The sequence below is a fragment of the Bidens hawaiensis genome, unplaced genomic scaffold (assembly GCF_021521415.1).
Source record: "Bidens hawaiensis isolate Kalapana, Puna unplaced genomic scaffold, B.hawaiensis_p1.1 tig00019368_1, whole genome shotgun sequence".
Taxonomy (NCBI): domain Eukaryota; kingdom Viridiplantae; phylum Streptophyta; class Magnoliopsida; order Asterales; family Asteraceae; genus Bidens; species Bidens hawaiensis.
This window is the reverse complement of record NW_027492944.1, coordinates 201,783-222,062: the sequence shown is the minus strand read 5'-3', so window position 1 is coordinate 222,062 and position 20,280 is coordinate 201,783. Positions and strand designations below refer to the sequence as shown.

The following is a 20,280-nucleotide window of genomic DNA, read 5'->3' as shown; positions in this document are numbered from 1 at the left end:
TCGGAACCACCAAACCGATGTTTTTCGGTACCGGAACCGAAAAAGTTACCTAAATATATCAAATCAAAACCTTAACTAAAACTTTGAACAACTAAATGCGGAAAGCTGGTACCGAACCACCAAACGAACTTGCTGGTTAAACCGAACTTTTTCGGCATGCAAACCCCTTTATAGACCTAAAGTACTATAAAAAAACACAACATCTACTATCATAAGACCAGAAAGCGCGGTTCGGAACCATAAAGCCTGAAAAATCACTAAAACATAAAGTACAAAACTTGACAAATAAGTAAAAAAGATACAATTAATACAGGGTTCGAACTCTCGCAGATGAAAGCCGATAGACCTAAGTGAAACGCCAAAGACCATGTGAACAACAATACTTATTGTTTCTAAAGTCAACAAACAAATATTATATAAAGAACAACAAAAAGATTAAACCTTTTGTGGCGCCGACATATCAACATTTATATATAATATTATTTTACTGAAAGACTTCTGCTAAAAGAATGCAGCTCTTATAAATGACAAAATCGGTACTAACTATTGATCTCACGGCTAGGCCCCTAAGGCATGGTGTGATAATAGCCCTTGGACTTAGATTAATTAGATGGATTTAAGGCAAAAATATAAGCGAATTAAGGCTCGATAGAGATAATATAACATTATGACAATCATAAAATACGAATAAAGCAAAGTTTATTATTTTATTAATGATAACTAATCGAATACAAAATCCGGGTCAAGTATACAATATAAATACAATCTAAAATGAAAAATGTCACAATAATAATCATAAAAATTGCCAATCAACTTGTAAACGAAAAAAAATGGCAATTAAAGATTTACTACATGTAGTATTTTATTTTAAATATATAGAAGGGTTAGAGTTATTTTACAAAGTGTTACAAAAATGAAAATGATGGAAAGCCATAATTGATTGGCATGTGTCTAAGAGGGACCAAAGAAGGAAGAACATAAAGAAAAAACACATATTTTCTCTAGTCACATTCAAAACACATGTCAATTCTCTCGTCATTTTAAAACGTTTATAACTTTTGCGTATGACTTTTTGTTAAAAAGTTTACCATTATAACAAGCGTTTTTTATCTTTAATATGAGTATGACTTTGTTTTATAAAAATAAAAAAAATTACGTCATTGTGTCTTTTTGTTTGTCACTGTGTCTTATGTTAAGCATTGTGTCTCTCTATTTATCATCGTGTCTTTATGCTCGTCATTGTGTTTTTATTTCCAAAAGTGATGAAATAGGAAAATTGTAATAGTGAAATAACGTCGTTGTGTAATTCTAATATGTAAATATAATGATAAAATAACAACGTTATCTAATACATAAAACACAATGATGATGAATGCATATTACACAATAACATAAAACGTAAAACACAATGGTGAATACATATTACACAATGAACTGAAATGTAAAACACAATGGTAACTACATAATACATCATGTCTTGAATATAATGCACAATGAACGTAATACACAATGACTAGACACAATGATGAGTAGAAAAACACTATAACGAGCAAGAGACAAAATGATGAGCATAAAGACACAATGACATAATTTTTATTTAAAACCTTTATCTTTATTATGTGTAACGATTGAAAAACACAATGACCATAACCTATAACACAATGTAGAAAACTCAATTAAATAAACAGAATGACCCACTAATAACACAATATATAAAATCCCACTGTTTTTTCTTGTTTTTTTTCATCAATATGGTACTCATATTAAAGATAAAAAATGTTTTTTATTATGGTGAATTTTTTTTAAAAAAAATTGTCGTATGAAAAAGTTATAGACATTTTAAAATGATAGGTGAATTGACATATTTCTTGATATGTGGAGAGAAAGTCAACAAATATGGAGTATTCCATATATGCGTTTTCCATCACTTTTTTATTCTCAAATTAATCACAACCATTCAAATCTAAATTAATGGACTAGATTACTTCTCACACTTCTCATTTTTTGTTTACTTTGTATTTTAACCCTAACCTGTATATAGAATGCCAATAGTGTCCCAACGAGTGGTGCCTGAGCGTAAGCCGACCTAACACTACTACAAAAACAGGCATAAGATGTGATAGGCAAAACACAAAAGGTGCGGTTCGGCCATTCAACCGCACCTTTTGACATAAAAACGGTATTTAAATTAAATTAGCACATAAGGTGCGGTTTACAAAGATAAAAAGATACGGTCATACATCAACCGCACCTTTTGATAGTGGATAATAAAAGAGGTGCGGTTCACATGGAGATTAACCAACCCAAATGGATATAATTTCAACTTTCAAACTAATCTTTTATATTTTTAAAATAATATCTTATCTCTACTATATATAATGCATAAGTCAGGGACCTCTTAAATTTTAAGAGGTATCCTTTTTGTTGCTTAATGTACAAGAGATCATGCAAGAAATTAAGACTTCTAAGGGGCAAATGTGTCTTTTGCTCACCATCACCCACGTAACATTTGTTTTCTAAATTAATTGTTACATATTTGCCCCCTAAACTTTAATCAATTTCAACAATAGTTACAATTTTAACCCTTTATCTTATCCATGTTTTTGACAACTTACTATTTTTTTTGTTTTCTTCTTATATCTTTAATATGTTATGTTTTTAAAAAAATCAAAACACACCACCACGACGTGCTAATTTTTCTCAACGTTTCGATATAAATCTTGTTAAAAACCGAAGCCTGAAATATAATGTACAATTCATTGATGCAGCAAGGTACAAGTGTATAGTACTTCTTTATCTAATCTATATATTAATTACTTATATATAATAACGTTTTATGCTTTACTTTGTAGTCCATGTGCAGTGTTACGGTTAAGAAACTGCTCCAGGGTTTTACCCCCCACCCCCACTCTCAAGTATCATCCTCCTACTCCTGATTTGATGTTAATCACACAAAACGCATCGTTTATCTTTCAAACTGAAAACGCTCCCATGCTGCAATTTTGACTTTTTAATCAGGTCAATGCTCAATTCAATTTTGGACCATTATGTGCATATCTATCAGTAAACTACTTGCTTGTTGTTGTTCATTTGTTTCTAACCTTCAATCATGGAGATGGGTATTATACCTCTCGTCATCCTCACAGAAAATAATTACCATTTTCATCATTAACCTTACTCCATCAAGGTACACGATCCTGTCAATTACAGTTTCATCAAGCTTTAATCAAAACAAACCTGAGTTCAGTTTTGATCTCACATTTTCTGTGGTCTGGTTCACTTTAATTGATTGATATACGTTATCGAAACCGTTTTGTATCGATTACATAATGTCAGTTCACTTGATATAATTTAGGCGTTTTCATTGACTTGCTTAATCAACAGAAGAAGTAGATTCATTTTTATTCTTGTGATCATAGGGGATATTATTATTCGACCTGAAAATGAGCACTTTCAACTATGTCATGTTGGCAAAGAGGGAGATCTAAAGGCTAAAAATAGGTTGTCTGATTGGAATATTCTTAATGATCCACTAGGCTAGCTATTGTCACTGATTCATGAACATAGGTATAATACGCCTTGTAAAAATAGATTGATTGAAATGATGGTATTGTGAGTATTGTCCACTAAATATACGTACACTAGGGATTGTGTTTTCATTGCAGGAGTTTGTACATGAAAGACTTGAATTTTGAAATCAACACCATGTATGTATTCTAGCGAGGTAATACTTTTAAATTTACTGCATATATCTATTTATATCTTTGAGTTATGCTATTATATATCTTATAGGTAGATTTGTTTGCTTACATACCTCCTAACTCAGAACATCTATTTGAAAGTTATGAATCAGCTACACTTGTTAAATATGAAAAAAGATACAATATTTCTTTAAAGTATCAAGTGATTATTATTAAACACAATGTGTGAATATATTCACTTTTATATAGGTGCGCCTAGCTGAGACAATTATTGGTTCCACTAATCGACAGCCACTTCTTGACAGCCCTAAAGAGGTACATAAGATTAAAACCTGGTTAATGCTTATTATTTTACATAAGGTGTATCTCAAATTAGTTTTTCTTGTTAATATTAGGTGTTCCAACTTCCAACTCCGAAAGTTTCTTCCTGCATCACTTATGACTTAAACATTCATGTAAGCTAAATTTAGGTTTCAAAAGTATTGCTAAAATGTCTTTAAACAAAAAACTGGAAAGAAAAAAAAACACTGCAGACACACTAAAATTACACTTTTTTTTTGAATTATGCAGATCATGATTTATGGACTTCCAACCCAGAGACAGTTCTCAATGTAAAGGTATACCCCTACTTGTTATATTTTATTAAAATTGAATCGCATATAATTCACATAAAACACCTTGCAACATTATACATGCCTCAGGGGGATTAGGTTGGTGGGACGGGTTAGTGGTTCGGGTGGACTCTCACAGCTTTCTACTGGGTTGACCCATTCGGCCTTTTTTCTTTTAATTGCAGGCTTTCAAGAGCAAAGTGATGATACCATTTCATAAAATCTTGGTGTCCTACTTGATTTACTTGATTTCCAGGTTTGTTTAATCTATGTATAAATTAATCTAAATTGTCAACATTGCTACTGTGGACCATGTTGACTTGGTAGAAGCATGCAAAACTAATCATGAGCCAAACCTAGCTCAATCTCTTGTAAGTTAAAGGAGGTGAAATATGAAATACAAACCGAAAGACTATAGGATATCTTAAATAAATGCAAGATCCACCGGATAATTGTTTATAACGTTTCTTTGTGGGTTTTTTAAATGCAGAAAAAGTAAAAAAAAAAACTTTTTGGGGAATTTTTTTTACCAAAAAGTCAAACTGCTTTGGGGAATTTTTTACCAAAAGGTCAAACTGTTATGGGGAAAGGCTTCTAAGGAGTAAGGACTTTAATAATCACATTTAGGTCTCCTGATTAAATCAGGTCAATAACTAATTTGAGCAATTTGATTCAATTAATTAGAATATTTGAAACAGAATGTTTGTATAGACGATCTCTTGAAATAATATAAGCTCAAAAGGAAACAATATGCTTTGTTTAAATAACATATACTGTCTTTGTAGGGGTATATCCGAGCTCGAGTATGAGCTTGACTATGCACAAGTTTGGCTCGTTTAGCTTTACTGGGGCTTGAGTTCGCGTTTGGTTGTTTTGAACTCTTCTTTTAAAGCTTGAGCTCAACTCATGAGTAATTTTCAAGATCGAGATCGGCTTGTTAATTATTTATATACATTTATAGTTTTTTAATATATATTTTAAGTTATAATTTTATACATCACACAATATTTATCTTTTAGTTACCTTATCATAATTTTATGCATAATAATTATTGCTGTATAAATATATATTAATAATTAATTAAAATTATTTTAGATTATCTAGGCCCACGAGCAATCTTGAGCTCGATATATGAAGCATGGGCTCGTTTATTAAAAAAGCTTAGCTTGAGCTCATTTCAGTTCGAATCGAGGCTTTAGCGAGCTGACCTCGAGTCACACATGCACGGCTTGACTTGTTTACACCTTCATTCTGTTAGATTGAATTCTTATATAATCTTGTTTTTATGTTATGCTCTTTTTACTTGTGGATGACAGGAACATGCTTTTGAATAAACTGGAAAGGTGCAAGTTCTCTAAATGATGCTTAACCACACAATTACAAATGGAATGACAACTTGAAAAGAATGAAGACTTACGTAGTATAGAGGATATGAAGTTTTGAATTAGGTCATGAACTTCTGGTCATTTCCTTATTTACTATAGTGTTTGGTTCACATTGGTTATGAGATTGGATCATGAGTCGTTTGCATGTTGTAAAAGGGCTTTTTGATGAATCTGGTTCGGTTCGGGGGGGGGGGGGGGGGGGGGGGCAGATGTGTTGCTCTCTTCTAAGATGTGTTTGAAAGTTTATTTATTTTATTTTAATGATTTGTTGTTTTTGAATTCGAGGTTGTTTCATGTAGTTATTGATAACATATTTTATTAAAGCATGTATCTTATTGTCTCAAGTCTCCTTACAATTAGACTGTTTATTCTTAATCCCGACCAGAATCCGAATAACTCCGAAATAATAGTTAGAGAGTCAAACTTGTATAAAAAAACTAATAGATCCAACTCTTGTTTTTAGGTTGATTGGTAGTTAAACCTATAGGTTAGATCATTGAGATTTGCAAGACTTATAACTAAAGTTGGTCTCATCGCATTGAGAATTGATGTCATGGAAGTTTTTATTTTTAAAATTACTATGATTAAGAATGATATTTTGTTATTTGTGTTTAGTCTTTTTTTTCTAAATTACTATGTTTAGGAGTGATATTATTTATCCATGTCTTCATTATTATTTAATTGAGATATGTGAGACTCGTTAATAAATAGACCACACTGATGCTATGAATAATAAAACGAACAAACGTACTATACAATATAATATCACAAATGAGTTGACAAACTAATAGAAAATGACTATTGCATTGTAAATTGTCACCGTCGCCGCATCGCGTGGGTTTCCCACTAGTATATTCTAACTTGTCTCCTTTTTTTCTTTCAGTGGAACTTAACCAACATGCTGCAATTGGTACGTAACATCAAAAGGCCAATTTTATTCTAATATATTATTAGTTTTAAACACATAAAACTATAAAAATAGTTGCGATTCTTGTAGATGAAAATTAAGTAAAAGAATAATTGTTTAGAATGGAATTATTAGTGTAAATTTAATTGTCTTTAAGCTCTAGTTGGGTTGTATCTTTTATTGATCATGTTTCTAGCTTTATGCTGGTGTATTTTCTTGCTTCAATAATACATCACTGTGATTAAAAAAAATAAACTTTGTGTTAGTTAATACATAAAAAGATCATGCATCCATTTATACCAGTTTATTCTAACTTTTGTTATATTCATAACTCGGTACATAATAATTTTTATACATCATTTATTTTTATAATTCTGTAATTTAACTTATATATTTATGTATTATTAAATATATATTGATGTATGCGGATATATAGTTTGATTTGTCTAGTGATCAAGATATATCATTCAAATACCAAGCAACTTAATTAAGGTATGGAAAATTTTAATTTTATTGCATCCATTGTTGATTTGTTTATAAGTATATGCATATATTTTGTTATTTGTATTAGGGGTGTTCACGGTCCGGTTTAGCCGGGTTTTAGGTCAAACCATAAACCAAACCATTAGTTACGGACTTACGGTAATTTATAACCAAACCGAACCGATACCGACGGTTTGGTTCCGGTTTGGTTTCACGGATTAAACTTATATATATATATATATATATATGGTTGAGTTATAATAAGATTACTAGTTTTCCTAAGAAGAATAGGAAATAATTTTGTCCATTCATTTTAAAATTGAATTGTTGAGATTAGATTAGAGAGATCATAAAGTGTAAAACAAGGGTAGTGACATAATAGGGATAACGCATTTGTTGACTTTCTCTCTCCACATGCAAACATGTCAAATACCCCCCATCATTTTAAAACGCCCATAACTTTTTTATACGACATTTTTTTTCAAAACAATTTCATCAAAATAACGAGTGTTTTTTTATCTTTTATATGAGTACCATATTGCTATATAAAAATAAAATAAAAAATTCATGGGTTTTTTTACAAAGTGTGTTTTACCAAAAATTTGTTTTACAAAATTGTGTTATACAACTGTGTTTTATTTTTTCATATTGTTTTTTGCATTGTATTTTTTTCATTGTGTAATTTAATTATGTTTTTCGTTGTGTTTTTGTCATTGTGTTTTTATTTTCATTGTGTTTTCATAGTGTTTTATTTTCCGATGAAATTTCCGAAGACTTTTCCAGCAAGGTGGTGGCGGTTGGTGGCAGTGGTCGGTGGTGGTTGTAGGAGATAAGTGAAAATTTAAGTAGGTCTTAATTAAGTGAGTTTTTGAAAATAAATTAAGTGAGTTTTCAATATTAAGGTATTAGACAAAAATACCCTCCTTCCTAGCCTTCTTAGGATAATCAAACTTCTTATTTGATCTTTCTCTCTCTCTCTCTCTCTCTCTCTCTCTATATATATATATATATATATAGACACATAATAATTTAAACAGGAAGATAAAAAATTGTTACCTTTTGTGAACTATAGATGTATTTTCCATCATCATTTTTTGATATAATGTGGTTCACTTAATATCTCATATCGTACAATAAATTAAGGCTTGTGGTCCTGTGTGTCCTACGCTACATGTACCATTTTGAAAGATATATGAGTGTCTTAAAAGGTTATGTAAGAAATTGTCATCGACCAGAGGGCAGTATTATTGAAGGGTATACTTCTGAAGAGGTGATTGAGTTCTGTCAATGTAATGCTATCAATGCTATATTACATGTATTAGTGTTAAATTACAATACATATAATAACTTGTTTTTTTCCACATGCTATGTGGAGGGTTTTGACAGTGTTGGTATTCCTACAACTCGTCACTCAGGACGACTTGATGGTCATGCTGGAGTTGGTTTCAAAACTTTCTCGCCAGGTCACGAAGATTTACATGATGCACATTTAGTGGTCCTGAAACACATGACATATCTTGCTCCATATGTTAATGAACACATGCAAATGTTATGGTTGACACACCCGGGTAAGGATGATATATGGTACATAAAAACTCAAAACAAAGAGTTATCGAAGTAGATGAAAAGGAAGGTAAAAGAAACGGATGTTGATGAAACCGTAAAAAGGTTAAGGCAAGGTCCAGATTTTATAGTTGATACTTATCAATGGTACGACATTAATGGTTATACATTTTACACCAGTGATCAAGATAAAAAAGTGCAGTGCAGAATAGTGGAGTTACAGTAATAGCATCAACAACCGAGTTCAACAGACAACGTCGTGATACATTGATAAAAATCGCCAAAGATTCTTATTACGGAGTTATAGAAGGAATTTGGGAATTGGACTATCATGGTTTCAAAATTCCTTTGTTCAAATGTAAGTGGGTGAATAACCGTACAGGCGTTCAAGTTGACAAATATGGTTTTACACTTGTCAACCTTGCAACTCACGGCTATAAATATGAACCATTCGTTATGGCAAGACATGTGTCACAAGTTTTCTATGTCAAGGACCCGAGCAAACCAAGATACCACATTGTACTGAAAGGTAAACGACGCATTCTTGGTGTTGATAATGTCGTTAACGAGGATGCATACGACCACTTTGATGATCTTCCACCATTTTCGGTCGATACTGAACCGGTTAATTACGACAACTTTGTGCACGCAACAAACTTACGTGATGACATCAATGGGGTTTACGTTAATGAAGGTCTGATATAATCAATTCATTAAGATAATTTATTCTTATTTTTTAGTATAACAGCTAGTTTATTAATTTTTTATGCAGAATAAACAAGAATGATGAAAATGAAAAATGGCGTATTTGGTTATGCATGTTAATGAGACATTGTCGATTGTTTGTATTATTTCATTTAAACCTTTTATTTATTGTAGTGATTTTATTAATTCTATGTTTAAAGTTTATTGATATCAATTGAAAATGAACTTCAGTCGACCTTGTATCAAACTAATTAACTCCTCCAACTTATTTGAACCGAGCTCAATCTTTAAACTTTCTATTCGAGCCAAAGTTCAAGCTTCAGTAATATCAGATGAGCCAAGCTTGTTTACACCATAAATTCTTTTTTACCTATTTCCCTCTCAAAAGTTTTTACCTGTTCCCTCAAAAAAAAAAAAAATTCACTTTCCCACCCAAAATATAATAACTTCAATTAACTTAAAATAATTTTCACACACCCAAAATATAGAAGTTACAGCCAAGTAACCCTAGCCAACCTCCACCGTTTCCGGCCGTCCTCCGCTGTCTCCGGCCGTCCTCCACCATCTCCGGCAGTCCTCCGCCATCTCCAGACGTACTTAGCCCCCACCAGGCGTCATCAGCCCTTACCCGCTGTCCTCCGCCCTCACCAGCCTTCCTCCGCACCTGCAGCCTTCACCCGTCGTCCTCCGTCACCGTAGCTGATCGTCCTCCAACACACATCACAGAGTAAGTTCATATATTGCTCTTGAAAATTATCAAAACTTCTATTGTATTCAAGTAAATATTTCTTATTCTTTTTTACTTTAATCAAATGTAAAAAATAGGGCACTCATCCGGGTAGAGTTAATTAGAAACTACTATTTTGTTAATATGTCATTTATTTATCAAACCTAATAAACATACCTTAGTCCATCATCGCCCAATATACAAGAATTTGTTCTTCCAGGAAGTATCAAATAAAAAGAATAGGAACCAATATAAACAATGTTGGTTTAGGTGGATAAGAACATAACGAACAAGAAGAAGACATTTAATAGATTATTTGAACAATAATATTGTCTTGTTAAGCATTCTTTTATTGAAGGGTAATATTTACTTTTTCACGGTACATACACATATATATAATCATGTATATACATATTTAACTGTTCTATAATTTCTTCTTTTTAGTGCTTATTGGACGCTTTTAATATTTGAACCGGGCATCTCAACCGCCTATATTGTTGATTCTTTAAAAAGGGGAAATTGTAAGGAGAGTTACACCATATCAGGTCTCATAGATAATGCTTTCGGGAGAAAATTTACTTGGGTAGTGGTGAATGTATGTTCTCTACTCTTTTATCAACTTATTTATTTTCAAGTGTTTAAAATAATTAATTATGAACTATAATTGTAGTGCAACCAACAAAAAGAAGCATGGGAATGTGGTTTTATGGTTATTAAACATATGTGGGAGTTTGTTGAGACCATTCAACATGATTTTATTGAAAAGGTAAGTGTTTTACATATTTAAAATATAAACTTTTCTATTTATATGTATACATTTAGATACCTTGTTATTTATTTCAGTTGTGGAATACAAAAGAGATTACTTCTCATAAGAACATCGAGTTTATGGCCGTAGAATTAATGGCTCATTGGATTACTAAGGTGTTTGGAGTTTGATTGTTTGAGGGCCGGGCATGAACTCTCTAAAGCGTCTTAAGGTTATCCCAAATTCTACCATGTAATGTTCATTTATATTTAACGCGTCAAGTACAAACTCGCTTAAATATTAGTATGCAGTAGGGTTTGAGTTTGATTAACTTTTGACTTGTGTTTCAGGTTTTTAACGGCACTGGTTTTTTAATGACGAAATTGCCCTTTATCGTGAACTGAATACTTTATATTTTAGGTAATTTTATTATCATTTTTGGGTTTAGCTTCCGGTGGACAAATGCATGCAACTATAGGGTTAAGTTCCAACTTGCATTGGATGGCTGATGCATAAACTGTCATAAGTTAAACTGATTAGTTTTTTTATTTTATTGAATAAACACCTAGGTGTGATATTATATGTATATATACGTGTCACATGTAGTATAAAATATATATAAGATTGTGTTAGTGTAAATGCATATATGAAGACTTTGGATATGTTGTTTTGTTAGGCAAGTATGAAGACTTTGGATTTGGATTTGGATTGCATTGCAAGTATGAAGATCGAAGTCGTGTCTCTTGGGTTGCAAGGATGAAACTTAGAGTTTGTGAACTGAATATTTGAAACATGATTTTTGGATATTTTGAAACCTTTTTTTAAATATATTATTTGGTTTTGCATCTATAAAATACTGTATATGTGTATGTAGATTTATATTTGAAGATTTGCACACACACACATATATATATAATTTGGTTTTGTATATATATTGTTTCCAGCTAAAAGGTGCGGTTAGCTCATATGTTAAAAGATGCGGTTTGGTTATTCAGTTTAGGATGTAAAAGGTGCGGTTATGACTATACAGGTTTGAAGATGCGGTTTTTTAAAAGGTGCGGTTCCTATATCTAAAGATTCGATGCTATTTGGTGCGGTCCTAGAACCGCACCTTTTGGCCAAAATCACCGCATCTTATGGCTATTTTTGTAGTAGTGTAAGGCGCACGTCGCGGGCCTTTTATCTAGTCAATGCAAGCAATGTACAAAAAGCACATGTGACACGTTTTTCATGTGAAAGTGTAGCAAAGCTTGGTGTTGAGGCACACTTTTAGTACATGCAAGGGGATGGATTTGTGTTTCAGGATGTTGTACCCAAGACTTTCTAGGTTGTACTTATACGTTGTTTTAGATATTAAACCATATATATTGCTTGTGTCTAAATTTTGGATGAACAATGCTACAAACCTATGAGAAACTATTAAAAGATTATATATTGAATTGCGCCTCACGTATAAAAGACTTGTTCATAGTGACTTAGATAATGTCATCACGGTATGCTTTCTAAAACCAAGTTAGTATTTTAAACATAAATGACTAAGACCATCTCCAATCCAGCCTTCCATGCCGTACGGGGAGGGAAGTTTAGGTCTACAAAGATTTGTGAGATGGGAAATGAGAAATAGGAGCCAAATGTTGGGTTTTCATCAAACAGACGTCGTTGTGGCGACGCCATGAACCTATCCGTGAAGGATGGTCTAAGTTCACATGGGTAACGAATGTATGATTTGATTGATGGTAGGTGAGTCTTGTATGGGTTATTGGCAATAGTGGAAAACTGGAAATACTCGCAAACTTGAAGACTATGACTTGACTTTTTATTATAAGTCCATGAAAGACTGAAAGATGTCTAGTCAAGTAGTCATTGACGCGTTGCTGGTAATAAACTAATAGCTAATCACTCACTAAACAAAATTCACATTTAAAACCCTTTGATTATTTATTTTTAAAATATCTATTAACTATAAAAATAACCAAGAACAGAAAGGGGTCAACCTAGCTAGCCTGATCCAACATGTTATGATTGTCACTCTGCCACCCATATAGATGTTTGTTAGTTTACTTCATTTATATTAAACAAACCTTCGTATTTTATCAGTATAAAACATGAGATGACTAAGCACAAAACCTTCTTGGCAGTATATATTCATAATCCAAAGCAATAATATATATATATATATATATATATATATATATATATATATATATATCTTTGTTACAAAGTAATATATGCATCTTTTTTAGTATCAATGTATAACCAAAATTAGTAAAAAAAAAAAATCATTCATTTTTCTATATGTGTAACTTCAATTGGCCGTTAAAAATGTATTTTTCATTGTTTCTCACATTGTCAAAACATTAAATAAATATGAACATAATAGTTTGATTGTTATATATATAACCTAAAAATGTGTATATAATATCAGACGACACAATACTAAAATTAATTTTATATATTTAGGTATGGTTGTAAGAATCCTGACAAGAAGCTGATTAATCCTTAATTAACCGTGAGTCTCCATCTTACCAACTGATTAACGACCAGTGATTACTATAACACTGCCTTTAGGTATATAGTAAACAGACAATGTTAAAAAAAACATTAAAAGAAAACATTATTGATAAATTATTTTTATTTTACCAATTTAAGTTTCTTCGATTTATTTTTGCAATAGTTTAATAATTAAAGTGATGCTCATCCTAATTACACCTTTGTACATATGCATATTAATTTTAGTCAAAATACATTTTGATATTCCCAAAAAAGAAACATATGAATCAACTAATGATATGGACATAAGAATAATAAAATATGTATAATAAGATGTAGGAATTGAGGTGATAATTAAATGTATGAAAACTTGAAGTATGGTAATGATGGGGGAGTATATGAGTGGGATGGAGTATTATTAAAGGGAAATAAGTGTTGCAAGTGTTGTCGCTGTCGTTCCTTTAAATAACCAATTTAAATATGAACTACTCGCTTTTTGTCTTCCTACATTCTCTTCTTCCTTCTCTCATTTTTGTCATGCTGACATCATTCATACATATATAACTTTAAATGATGTTTTAATTTTCCAAAATAAAAGGTAGTAATCCATCCTTCACATTTTTAAAAAAAAGAAAAAAAAATCAAAAAGCCAAAATGGGTGTTTTCATGCCTTAGGGTGAGGGTAATGGGGCGTGGACGTCGACGGCGTAGCCACCGCGTACACCACTAACCCTAGCCGTGGATGGGGGCGCGAATGGCCGCCCTGGACCGGTTCGCGGGGCTTGAAAGAGCTGTTGGGCGTGGGGTGGATAAAAAACTTGGGGGTGGATCAATCAAGCCCCACTACACCTTATGGGGCTTGATCTAGGGGCTTGATCATGTGCCACGTCAGCGCCCACGTGTCGTAAATATATTAGATCACTTGGGGTTTGATCAAGCCCCACTACCCTTAGCCTTACAACATAATGAAACATTGAAGTTGTGGATTAAACACTATACTACACGCATCAATAGAGGAAATTCTTTTTTCTTTTAATAAGGTATGATTAAGTTTACATTTACATGCAACATTTATCCGTCGAGTACAATAGAGGCTCCTCTTTAACAATATTCCACATAATTTGATATTTGTTTAAATCTTGGGACACACTGCCTTAAACTAGGGCTACACCACTTGCTTTGTCATTCAAGCTAAACTGTAGCTAGGATGCTATAAGGACCAATTACTTAGCCTACATGCCTAATATATAAGGCCACATGAGTTTCACAATGATCTCTCTCTATCTCTCTTTTTTATTAACGTGAAACTAAGCTTGTAATTAACCAACAGTATTCTCTTTCATTACCAACACAATTCATGTGCAAACGAGAGATTCTAATATATTTTCTTACATATTCTCTAGATTAGATATCATGTTCAAACTAGATTCTAATCAATTAATATACTTAATCTCTAGATTGTATTGTACCTTATCCAAGAGAATTCAACCAATACAAGCTAGTATTCGTCTAACTTATGTCATATATGCTTAAATCAGACCATTATAGGCCATCTTCTATGGTAATTTCATGCTTGTTCTGCATAACATGTGTCACCTTAATTGATAATATGTGGCTTATACGTAGTCTATTCTGACAGCTTGATTTATCGCTCATAGATGAACAAACGTATGACTTGAAAATTTACTGCATCTATCCATTTGATATATACTTTGCTTTCTATATGAAATTAAACTTAAATATAACATTAAAAAGAAAAAAAGAAAAAAAATTCTAGATTGTTTCAATAAGACAAATCTTTATTCACCAAACTATGATCATCATATGCTACACACATAATGAAGATGGTACTTTATGTAGCATCCATTCATCCTTCAAAGTGAAGCTAGGTTTTATCTATTTAGCAACTCATATCTAAAGTCCCTACTACTTGATTACACTATCATTCATTTCACAACACGGATAGTCCCATATTTATCAAATTTAGTCCGATTTCGTCTTAATTATTAATAAATCAATACAATACATAATAAATTTTCAAATATCATTTTGAAAATTTTATGTGTATTGTTAGTTGTTCATAGACTATGGAATAGTAATAAAAAAAAGGCACAACAATGGGTCCTATTACTCCTTCACCAACAACATTCCATTTCCTTTTTAGGAATCTTAAACATATAAACTATTTATAAAAAAATATTATAACTTAAAACTCCTTTTATTCCCAACATTACATTATAATAGTTTAGCTTTTAATTTCAAAAAATCATATCATATTCACCAAATATTAGACATGATACATACAAATAAGCGGAAAATCAATTCAATAATCTTAAAAGGTGTCAGACTTCAAGATTTTTAGTCCCGTAATGATCACTCACAACTGATTCAGTCTAATATATATAACTCAGTAACGTATAAAGTTATACAGTCTATCATGTTACTAGAAGAGGTGTCATACTTAAAATGATGATAATAATCTACTAAAATTATGGTTTAAACTTTACCAATACAAAAGGAGAGAACCAATAATAAGACTCATGACAAATAATTACTTTTTTTTAATCTTTTTTAACTACGCACCTATTATGTAAACCTCTAACTAATTAACCTTAATCAGTTTAAGTTGGTTTTTATTTTAGCATTCCCATCTCCATCTCATTCTCTTATCTATATATTTTTCTCATTATATCTTTCTTCTCATGTACAAACCGAAATTCTTAAAAGTACAATTCATAAATGTCAGAGAGATATATAGATGAAGACATAGATTCAGATTAAATGAAAACAATTAAAAGATGGAGAAAGAAATAGAGACTCTAATGTGAGCGATTTAAGAAACGGAAATGACTATCATCACAATACGACGGAATTAGTATGTAGACACTCTATAACCAATTCGTTTAGCGTATGTATTTACTTCCCCTTTTCTGATATGGGATTGGATTAACACTCAAAACATGACGATTAATGATATAAACTAACAACGAAACGAATTAAATTGCTACCTAATTAAAATGCTAAATATATAACAACGATGAGTTATAAGTGGCCACCCATAAATATGATTGGATTTAATCATCCTTATTATATAACTTTGCTATATATGTAAAATACAACAAGAATCTTTAAAAAGAAACGATGTAGAAATCTGATCATTACTTTATATGTTTCTACACAAAACTTTAGTTAATTAATCATTATTAATGCTAAAAATATTACAAATGACTCAAATTTTATGTACAAAGATGGACACCTTTAGCTAATTAAAAATATTGGCCAAAACTGCATCATTTTGCTTCTAGCTGGCCCAGTATGTTAAAGATTCATATCCTTTCATTTACTTTCTCTTCAGATTTCTACAAGATATTTATAATTTATTGCTTAGAATTAATTCCTTTGATGATCTCTATCGGGCCCATGCACAAATTCTTTTGTGATTTCACACTTATCTGAATGTTCCTCCGAAAGATGGTGTCCAGAAATCGACTGTTGTTTCGTGTGTCATCGGGAATGTGCTTGATATTGGTACCAAACATAGCCCTCGACTTCTTAGATCGTGTCTTGATCCTTCTGATGCATTATCTGAAATCTGCATCCAAACGCATATCGTAAATTTGATTATATAATCATTACAAAAACAAATTTGAACACTAAGGGATTAATTAGTTTATAAGCACCTGTTGTTGTTGCTGCATGATTGCAGCATTTTTCAAGTATGGGGTGCTTAGAACCTGAGGAAATAATCAAGATTAATAAGTCAAAATTTATAAGCATTTACATTGGTATAAATTTTGGATTAATCAAACTTACATTAACCTGTTCATGGAGAAATTTGATGTATTCAATTGCCTCAGACAATACGGATGCGGTATCCGTCTGAAAAAAAAATCTAGAAAGGTTATGATTGTTTTTTTTTTTAAATAAGACTTGAGTTTCAAGAATCCATCATAAAAAAAATTATGAAAAAGATGATGAAAAAAATCTGAAGATAGAGATATTGATCATGCATACTTTTCCGAAAGGAGAAACTAATTGTTGGAGTGCAGTGATTCTGTCCCCCATCTTCTCTTTTCTCACCTGATCAGTGCAAATGAACACACAAGATTAATTCAATTTAATTGTGTTTTCAAGATTCATAATTAAGAGAAAAATCAAGATTAATATGTACCTTAAAAGCTGGCAATGGTGGGTTTTCATTCCTTGGTCTCTTGGCTGATGATGATGAAGATGATGATTTGGTGTTGCTCTTTTTCACAATTTCTGATATTGGATTCTTGTTATATATGCAAACAATTAACAAAAGTTTCATAAAATATTAGGGTTTTTATTGTAATATAAAGTGTGGGTATTGTGTGTTTGTGAATCTCGATCATTGCTATACCTTTGGTTTATCTTCAATTGCTGATGGTGATTGCATTTGCAAAGGAAAAAAACTTGATCTAGCATCAATGGTAGATGCCGCGGATTCATTCCAAAATTGTGCGTTGTTGGAGAAGTGCAGTTGTGGCTGCACTTTCGGTGGGGAATTCCCTAAGAATTCTTGAGGTTGGTGTGGCAGTTGTGGAGGATATTCTCCACCACTGCTTCCACTACCACCAGACATGGTAATGCCACCATAGCTAGATTGATAGGAATAACTTATTCCTTGGTTCTGATCATAACACGAATCATGTTGTTGATTTGTGTTATTATCAGAACCAAATAAACTTTGTATTATTGTAGAATTACTTCCATAGGATTGATCCATGGTTTGGAAGCTTGGATTTAATCCGTTTTCATTGTTGTAATGCCTTTCGTCTAATCGAAAACCTCTAATGTTGATTTGTTTGAACTCCGAAGGTGACTCCGGATATATTTTATGTGATTTCCATTGGGTTTCTTGAAAAATGTTTGTGTTTGAGCTCAAACTATTATCTTCATGAATCAGGGTTTGGTAACCACTTTGATGATCATCATTTCTTTGATCTCCACGGCTGTTTTGCATAAAAAATAAAACTTTTATAGAAATAAAAAGAAATACAATAATCAAAATTAGGGTTTTGTAGAGAGAACAAGAACACACACATATATATATATATATATATATATATATATATATATATATATATATATATATATATATATTAAGTTGAGTACTTACTATAAATCTTGATTCCAATCCAAGGGTTGTGATATTGGTTGTGATGAAAGACCTAATTCCATCATGGGGTTGTTCCCCACAACTCCACCAGCAGCACCACGGTTGCCGCCACCACTGGTGGTGGTTGTGGTGGTGCTTTCTGTGGTTTCTTGGAAAAGATTCATGGAGGTGACAGAAACTGAATCCAAACATGGTCTTGTTCTTGAATCCCACCAGCTATCAGCCATCTTTTTGATAAAATTAATTTTTTGATCTCAAAGGTACTTGTAGGTTTCTTATTCTTGTATAAAAAAAGTATTGGTTTAAAGTTGTAAAATGAAATCAAATGGGGTGGGCTGGTTGGTATTTATATGAAGCTGAAAGCTAGAATTTAGAGTGTATGTAAGATAAACAGGAAAAAAAAGAAAATACTAAAGTTCAGTTGACTTTTTATTGTCTGGTTGATAAAAATGTAAATAAAGTATTTTCTTTTCACAAAAAGATCGAATTCTTTTGGTATAAATAATATTATAGGTCACGTATAACCAAATTTAACTAATTAAGTTTATTCACTTATAAATATTTTTTAAACTAAAAAATCATTGCAGTTTTCTTATTATCTTTTTTTTTTAAAAAATTAATTATGATGTCTTCCTAAATGTTAAAAAATAAGATAGCGACCAAACAACATATATAATACTTAGTTACTACTATTTAATAAATGTAAAAGATGATTATGGTGAAAAATAGACACAAAACTAGAGCAGCCAAATGCGATCGTTTGTGGCCATCTCGTTAGAGTACATTGCTCACCTATGAGACCAGTGGGCGTTGGAGTTCTGCCAACTCTGCATGTGAGGCCGGTTGGGCTTTAAAGTACGAACGCAAAAAAACTTTAACAATACTAATTCTATATGTTTTTATTTTTTATATTTTCAGTTATTTTATATTTTATTAACCTTTACTAAAAAAACTAATAGAAAGATGTATGTAGTTAACGAGTTATATATATATGTAACTTTAATTGTAGAAATATTAATTTTCTTTTACAATACAAACCTTTTAATTGTAGAAACAAAAAAATAAATTGGCTGGTAAAATTTTCTCAGTTTTCTTAATAACTTTTTCATTTTCTCTAAAGTCTTTCATATAAAGTTTTCTAATAACATTTTATTTGTGATATATATGCACTTGTTCGAATCAACTCCAATCTAACTATACTATTACAATAATACAAGCTGTTCACATGGAATTTAACTAAGCACTCCATATAGAATACCATGTAGATGTAATGTTACTATTTTCTATTATAGTATAACCCATGATATGTTTTCCTATTATAACCCATGACCCGTAAGACTTTATAAAATTTTGAAAAATGAGTTACTGTATGATACATGTTTCAAACTCAAGAACTCAAGTTTCAAACCAAAGACGCTTATCAACTCCACTAAAGTGGTACTTATGTTAGATTGTTTTACTTAGAATATATAAATGTAATTCTCTTTAAGTATAAAACCAAAATTATATTTAATTGTTAACATTTTTATAATTCACAATATCACATTGTCTTCTCATATATTTTTAACACAACCATTTAAGATTGTTCATCATTTCTCTTTTTATTATAAATATAATATATTTTTATTTATTTTTATTTTACAACAAAATCTTAGTCTTTGTATATTTAGTTTTAAAACCTGTTACAACATTTTATTATAAATATAATTTTATACACACACAATATTTAATATAAAAATATCGGTATGAATGTTTGATTTTTTAAATAAATCAAACACCAACGTTTGGTTTTCAACTTAAAATTATAGTGCATAATA

General features: G+C 31.3%; 1 protein-coding gene across 2 annotated transcripts; it reads right to left on the bottom strand.

Annotated features, from left to right (window-relative positions):
• Positions 1 to 16,546: 16,546 nt before the first annotated feature.
• On the bottom strand, positions 16,547 to 18,865 carry LOC143558233 (transcription factor bHLH123-like). Of its 2 annotated transcripts, none has more exons than XM_077047110.1 (7): positions 18,464 to 18,865; positions 17,705 to 18,296; positions 17,492 to 17,596; positions 17,335 to 17,400; positions 17,134 to 17,199; positions 17,001 to 17,054; positions 16,547 to 16,912 (listed from the first exon to the last, which is right to left on the bottom strand). In XM_077047110.1, exons 1-7 carry the CDS (start codon positions 18,688 to 18,690, stop codon positions 16,769 to 16,771), a joined length of 1,254 nt encoding a protein of 417 aa, XP_076903225.1. In that variant the 5' UTR covers positions 18,691 to 18,865; the 3' UTR covers positions 16,547 to 16,768. The 2 variants fall into 2 exon arrangements, with proteins under 2 accessions (XP_076903225.1, XP_076903226.1); XM_077047111.1 differs by having other exon boundaries at positions 17,140 to 17,199.
• Positions 18,866 to 20,280: the final 1,415 nt, after the last annotated feature.